This window comes from Protomyctophum parallelum, assembly GCF_964188405.1.
Source record: "Protomyctophum parallelum genome assembly, chromosome: 8".
NCBI lineage: Eukaryota > Metazoa > Chordata > Actinopteri > Myctophiformes > Myctophidae > Protomyctophum > Protomyctophum parallelum.
The window spans coordinates 47,880,774-47,888,594 of record NC_139703.1 but is presented as its reverse complement, the minus strand read 5'-3'; the positions used below and the strand labels follow the sequence as shown (position 1 = coordinate 47,888,594).

Sequence of the window (7,821 nt, the reverse complement as noted above, 5' to 3'; positions counted from 1 at the left end):
AAACAAATTCAATATATATATTTTTTTTTTCATGGAGCCCCAGGCCCGGCCCGGCCCTACTGATTAGCATACATTTTAGGCCCGGCCCGGCCCTAAAATGTCGGGTCGGGTCGGGCCTGGTCGGGTTCGGGCAGAGTTTGAGAACTCTACTGTAAACTACAAATTAACTTAATTAACTTGCACAGACTCGAACCACGTTTCATGGCATGGTTTCGCAATTTCGTGGGCAATAGCCTATCATGTGATTTCCTGTAAACACAAGTTGTCCAGTATTCAAGTCAAGCACTTGAAAAACGAAAGTGAAACAAACACTAGACATCAAATGGTACACTGCATTTAGTAGACTTCACTTCAGCCTTCAGCTCAACTATGGCGCTACCATTTTTGCGTCGCTTAGGTTTAGGCCTTCCACTAATAGGACGTTTCCTCTACTACCCTCGCACAATGTTAGCAGCAGCTGTGTTTGGCTTTATTGCTTGGTTTGGTGTTTTCCGCAGCAGCTTACCGCAGAGGCCGTCCGAAGAAAGCGACGACGACAACGACTCGGTCACCGTCTCAACAGAAGAACAACTTGAACCCAGTGTGATTCATCGTGATGCCACCCCGTCCGTAGGCCCGTTTGGATCGGAGGGAGAGGATCCGATTGAAGCTACGCCGTCCGCAGTGGGTAAAAGAGCAGCAGATCCCATCTGTCAGGATGTGGAATCCGGGAAGCGGCCAAGAACCGAGGAAGATTTCGAAAGCAGTGAATATCTCGTTGATTACACTGACGAGTTTTGCTGCGAATACGACTCAACATGGGAGATGTCGAGAAGCCACTCACAGTCGACTGACCGTCCGAGGTCATCTAATTATGTGAGTTGAAGAGGTCCTGTAATTTATGCTGCTGTGGTTCATTTTGAGGATTATGGTGGATAAGGCCTACTGGATATAGTTTGTGTTTTATATTTTCACTTCTCAATTTACGCCTCCCGAGGGGGCCTGATCAGATCAGACCAGACGTCATGCAGTGGCCTGTCATGCACTGCACGCGGAAATGCCGCACAGTGTGCTCACGCCGCTCGCTCAGTGCGCTAGTATTTCCGAACGTGCCACAGACCCAGATGAATACCATTGTCAACATTGAGTGTAAACTACGGCAATTACCTATAACTCAATAAAAGTTCCCTTCAAGCTACAATTGTAGTTAAAATGCAATGGTTATAAGGAACAAATTTCCCAGGCATAATATTGATTTGCCAATGTTATATAGGCCTAATGCTGTAGGCTACTTTTAGAAATTAAAGGAATGCAATATGGATAGTTTGGGTGGCTTTAAAAAGGCTGAACCATCCTTGGCAACTAAACACCTGCCTTTAGAAACTTTTTTCCCCAGATGTATCACTTCCTGTTCTGTTCTTTGACTATATAGAAGTGTCTATTTGTACGTCTCTAAATATTTTGATGAATTGAACAAGGTGGACCCTCTTGTAAACAAGTGTAATGCTTAATTGGGTCGTCCACTCACAGTTAACAGTCTTTGTATTGAGTTTGTGCTTGAAATGTACTGTAATTCTGCAAACTGTTAATAAATATTTCAATCAATCAATCAATGGCAATTTTGCTAGACCACTGATAGGCTACAATTCTTGTATTTGTATTTTGTAGCACAAATTTGGCAGATTCAGAAATGCAGCAAGAGACATGCAGAACTTCCGACACAATTATCCTGTAAGTCATCACGCGCGCGCACACACACACACACACACACACACACACACACACACACACACACACACACACACACACACACACACACACACACACACACACACACACACACACACACACACACACACACACACACACCCTTATAATTTATATTTTATTTCTGCATTGGTTAATTGTTTTTCTTTGTTTATAAGGAAAAGACCAGATACAAGCAGTGGAACCAGGAAGTGAGTGCACTTTAATTTAAATGCCTACTGTCTTTGTTTTGGATTAGTTTGCTAAATATACAAACTAATGTATTTAACTGAGAAAGTTAAAAAAAAATCTCAGTTAAAAACATTTGTTATAGGCCAGGCCTACATTATATTACACTTAAAGGGATATTTCACTTTCACAAAAAGACTTTTGGTAATTTTATCCTCTACTCAGGCTTTTGTGAACGCACTAGACAGTTTTTAAGTTTCTTGATTCAGTATTTAGTTATTGTCTCCACCAGGCCGAAGGCATGTGGGGAGAGTATGTTTTGCACTCCGTCCGTCCGTGTGTCCGTCCGTCCGTTTGTGTGTCCGTCCGTCCGTGTGTCCGTGACCAGCTAATCTCGGCCACCGTTAACCCGCTCGATGCCACATTTTGCACACACACTCCCTGGATGCAAACGATGAACCTCTGCCCCAAACTTTCCAGAACGGCCTGTTATAGCGCCACCAGGAGGCCGCTTTGTGCAAAACAAGTTTTTGCACAGTACACCTACACATTTTGTCCAAACATCGCGCAAATTGCTACACAGTCTCTCTAGAGCCATTCAACGAAACGGGTCTTTCAGATTTCTCAGACTCTATCCTGATTGGTTAACATTGGCTTCCAAAGTTCACAGGAGTGCTCAGTTTCAAACAAAATGCTGCAAATCATGAACACATCGCGTGATTTCCGTGAAATTGTGCACCCACATTCCCACTAGGCCGAGGACGAAATGACACATGAACAATTTCAACTCAGCCTCAAGGTGGCGCTATAACTGGCCCAAAAGTGTTTTTACCTCTAATTGCACGGATCTGTGGATAACTTTGTATGCCAAATCCCTAGAGGCCAAGGAAAAACCTTTGCCTGGAATTTTTCACATCTGCTCTTTATAGCGCCACCAGGAGGCCGACATATGTAAAACACATTTTCTATTATTACTCCTTCAGATTTTATCCGAATTTCACGCAAATCGGTACACATGATCTCCATAGTCATGTGATCAAGACAGGTTTTTTTGATTTCTCATATTCCATCCTGATTGGCCACGATTGGCTCCTACACTTTTCAGGAGTAGCCCGCTTTGTACAAATCACCACAACTCCTCAACGCAGCGTCCGATTGCGATGAAACTGTGCACGCATATTCCCACTAGGCTGAGGAAGAAATGCCACTTGACAGTTTTCAACAGCCTGATGGTGGCGCTACAACAAGCCAAGTCGCGTCATGCACTCGCACACACACACACACACACACACACACAACCGGTCGATGCCAAATTTTGCACACACACTCCCTGGATGCCAACGATGAACCTCTGCCCCAAACTTTCCAGAACGGCCTGTTATAGCGCCACCAGGAGGCCGCTTTGTGCAAAACAAAAACATTGTACCTGCATCCCTCCAACACCAACCTCCGGCCCAAATCTTCCTCAACAGCCTGTTATAGCGCCACCATGAGGCCACAACCTGACCTGCCCTGGTGGAGACCTGTGCCGATTGCCACTTTATCTAGTTTGATATTCATTTATCTGCCCGCCACCTTCCTATACAAACCCATTGTAACTTCAATTAAACTCCATTTTAACCATGATAGATTAATTGAAAACACCACGTAATTTCTTTTCATTTACTGTTTTCATTTATTTGTAATAATTCTAAGAACAATATCAGTCACCAGAAAAAAGGATGTGTGTTTTTGTTGAATCTATCATGATTAAAATGGAGTTTGAAGTTACAATGGGTTTGTATAGGAAGGGGGCAGGGCAGCTAAAATGAATATCAAATATCTAAATACTGAATCAAGAAACTTAAAAACTGTCTGTGGTGTTCACATAAGCCTGAGTAGAAAGTGAAATATCCCTTTAAAGCAACTTTCAACCTGGCTGCCCAGTTGCTGTTTTTTATAGTAAATCTACATGTTCAGAATGCATCACGATGTGACATGTTGTGAGCTTGTAGATTGGCTATATTCGCTATTCATCATACGAATTAGTAGATTAAGTGGTTTAGTTTTGCCTTAATAATTTGCCATTTCCTTTTTGAGCAGGAGTATCACATGCCTAATTTGGATTTCTACCTTGGAAATAGGGCTTCTTCTCCTGATGGTAAGCCTACTGTGAACTATACTGTATAAAGACCTAAAACGCCTATTTTCTTTATACATTACTCAGACAAACATGCACTGCTTTTTATTTTATTTTTTACGGATAAAGATGAATACATTCTCACCGCATTTCTTTTCTCATTAGGCATCTATATGGATGAGTTTCACAATAAATGGTTTGGGGACTATTACAAATTGGAGAGAGTGCATACATTTATTCAGTGGTAAGTTATATTCAAACTATTGGAGCAGCACAGACATTTTAAGCCTTTTATTAGGTGCTAGTATATTTTTGTATACTAGCACCTAATAAAAGGCTTAAAATGTCCGTGCTGCTCCAAGTGTCCTCTCCTCCTTCCGACACCTCCAAGTGTCCTTGTTCCTGTGACCAACTACTTATGCACCATGAAGACCGAACCAAAAACATGCCATTAAGTAAATACCGGTATTACGTTCTCACAGGTTGTTCCCACTCCAAGAGCCAGGAGTCAACAATGAAGCTGTGGAACTGACCAAAAAAGAAATTGAGGTGGATGACAATAAATAAATTGTGTGATTTCTAAGAATGTGTTTTCGACAAGATATTTCGACAACAATGTGTTTGACAACATATTTTTCTTCAGGCTTTCCTTGAAGATGATGTTGCAAAGGCAAACCTGCGCAAGTCCTATGAGCTCATGTTGGACTTCTATGGTATTGAGCTCTCCAATATGGAAACAGGAGAGGTCCAGAGAGCATCCAACTGGGAGGAAAGATTTGCTAACCTTAACAGGTTAACTGACTCTTAATTTTGAATTAGCATTAATCATATCTATGAGGTTGTGGTTTCTTTATCCAATGTCTACAAGCTCTGACTCCAATAATTAAGGGGTCAATTAATCTCATTGGCTAATTGGCAGATCATACCCCTAATGCATTGTGGTTATGTTACTATTAATTCAGGAGCCAATAGAGTGTCGCAGTCCTTTCATTTTTCCCATAGATGTTTCAGAAAGTATTTATTCATGACCTTTAAAGCCTCGGACAAAGCCAATTCGGTTGCTGACAAATCATGTCAATAAACATTTTTTTTGGGCTGAGCAAATAATTAGAAGAAAAAAAACGGCAGGGTACAACACCTTTTTTGTTGTTTTTCTTCTTTCTAATTATTTGTTCGGCCCAAACAATTGTGTTTATTGTCATGATTTGTCACCACCCTAGTTGTCTGAGGATTACAGGTCTTTAAATAGGTACTATTTTAAACATCTATGGGAAATATGGGAATTGAGAAATTCTCTTCCGGGCCGCATTCAACACGATGTATTGTCTCTGTCTTAGTTCTGGGGGGAAGAAACAGCTCGCAATTCATTTTCAATGGGAGTCACGTGGTTTTGACGTAACAGCCTTGCCGAACAGAGCCATCAAGCAAGGCTGTTTTGTCAAAACCATGTGACTCCCATTGAAAATGAATTGAGAGCTGTTCTGCCGCCCCCTCTCTCCCCCCAGAACAGAGACAGAACACGCGTTTCAAATTTGTGAGCGGAGCCTAAACTGTTAAGTGGTTATTGGATTGTTTATTTACCTTTGTATTATTTGTATCGTTGACATGCAATGGCAGGAACACTCACAACAACCAGCGCATCACCCGCATCCTGAAGTGCCTGGGAACCCTGGGGTTCGCTCACTATCAAGCCCCCCTGGTACGCTTCTTCCTGCACGAGACTCTTGTCAATGAAGTACTTCCAGCTGTCAAGGAGAGTGTGCTTAACTATTTCCTATTTGCTGTGCTTGACAAGAGAAGACGCAGGAGTCTGATAAAATTTGCCTACACGAACTATAAGCCTAGAGAAGAATTTGTGTGGTGCCCAAGGAAGATACAGATGGCATGGTCGACGACAACGAATGGTCAACAAATGGTCAACGTTGATGAGAGGGCTGAAAAAGGAAAAGTTTCAGATGTTTATCTGTACCACAACGAGACCACTTCGTACAGATTCGTTTCCCCCGGCATGGGAGCAGAGATCAAGGAATACTTTGGCAGTTCCTCATCAACAGAACCTGTGGAAAGATATTCAGACATGCACGAGAAACCCATCAACCAGTCACCCTCTGAGTGCAACCTCCCAAGCCAGGACGACTTGCCTGCAGAATTTGAAGAGACCGGAGAGGATGTCATTCCAAAACCAATCCACCAAAACTCAGCTGATGGAAGCAATGATAAGATGGCAGAAAGCCAAATGAATGCAAATTAAGTACCTAGTCTTGAAGTGTTGAAGAGGCTGACAGTGGTGAAAATTGACCCACCCATACTGCCATAACCTCTATAGAACCAGTGATGTTTGACATTTTGAAATTAGGTTTGTTTGAGTTATCTACTGTAACTGTATTCAGGGAGTTTGGTTTGTTCTTTCACACGCTATTTTGTTTTGAATAGCGTGTGTTTTTTTTGTAACTTTGAGAATCACAATTTATAATTGATATTTCCTCATTGTGTAACAATTTTGATTTTATTATAGAATTCATTGCTAGGTGCAATCCCTAAGTTTTGTGTCCTCTTCTGTAACAACTGAGATTTGAACCCAACTTCTACCACTCAGGCAAGAGGAAATTCCTGCTTGGCCAGCTTCTGGCACGGCTATTTTAGTTTGTACTACCTAATACCAAGGTCAACATTTTCTCTGTAGAAGAGTAGGGAGAACATCTGATCTCAATCCACTACAGATGGTTGGAGGTGATTGTAGTAACATACTCTACTATACAGCTTACTTTCTTGATTATGTGAATACAAATATATATTGTTTAAATGTATTATCCTGTTGTGATTAGGCACCGTCTTAAAATGTTCATAAAATACAATTGCAAATATGTTATTGAGGATGCAAGAAAAAAAAGAAATATATATATATATTATTATTTTTTCTAGACCCAAACTCCTTGTGCACACTGCCAGTTTGTAAACATGCAGTCTTCCTAGATTCGGGTGTTAAGGCCAAACTGAGTAACCACAGGGACGGGGATGAAAGGGCTTTGTACAGATATGTAACCAGGCAATATTTGAACCCCAATGATCACTATGAATGAGATCCATAGTTCCTTTGTGAAGATTGCAGAAGCCACACAACCTTAAAGAAGGAAAATCAACTGCAGCAATCAGGCATTTATGGTTGAGTGGCCTCACAAAAAAGGCACATGACTATTACATGACAACCCGCTGGGCCTGGGAGTTAGCCAAAAGGCAGTGGGCACATGAAAAACTTTAGAAGCAAAATGATCAAGTCTGTTAAAATGGCCAGTATTCCCATAGCACGGAGGAAATCAGGCACTGAGCATCACCTCATTAGCATTAGCACCATTCAAATTCAAAAATCAAATGTGGCAACATCGATCATGCGTGTTTTTCTACTACAGCGACTGAAAATACAGTGGGTCTGACTCTGAATCCTTGTGTAAATGAGATATGTATTAAAGGTTTTTTATAATTTGCAAAACACTGGGGGAAAGAAGTTGTAACTATGAATTAATTTTAATTATTAATCTGAAAACAAAATGTTATGGATTGAGCTTTTTCCTCTGCCGACCTTGATATTAAAATTACCGACCCAAACCAACACCCCTCCACACTCATTACTGTTCAACATTCTGAAGAGAATTACAGAATTTATGGTCAAAGCTACTTCAGCAGTTTAGTCTAAATAATAAAGTATATTAAATGCTTCATTCTGTGCATACGGTATGCGATTCCTCTCCCTAAACTATGACTGGTACACTTTTTCCTCTGTAAGTATATTG

At 41.2% G+C, this 7,821-nt stretch overlaps 1 protein-coding gene across 1 annotated transcript; it reads left to right on the top strand.

The window, feature by feature from the left end:
* Window positions 1-323: 323 nt before the first annotated feature.
* LOC310863679 (opioid growth factor receptor-like protein 1) lies at window positions 324-6,840 on the top strand. The gene is made up of 8 exons (XM_083772178.1): window positions 324-855; window positions 1,648-1,710; window positions 1,905-1,937; window positions 3,997-4,054; window positions 4,199-4,277; window positions 4,516-4,582; window positions 4,677-4,825; window positions 5,651-6,840. Exons 1-8 carry the CDS (start codon window positions 370-372, stop codon window positions 6,282-6,284), a joined length of 1,569 nt encoding a protein of 522 aa, XP_083628304.1. The 5' UTR covers window positions 324-369; the 3' UTR covers window positions 6,285-6,840.
* Window positions 6,841-7,821: the final 981 nt, after the last annotated feature.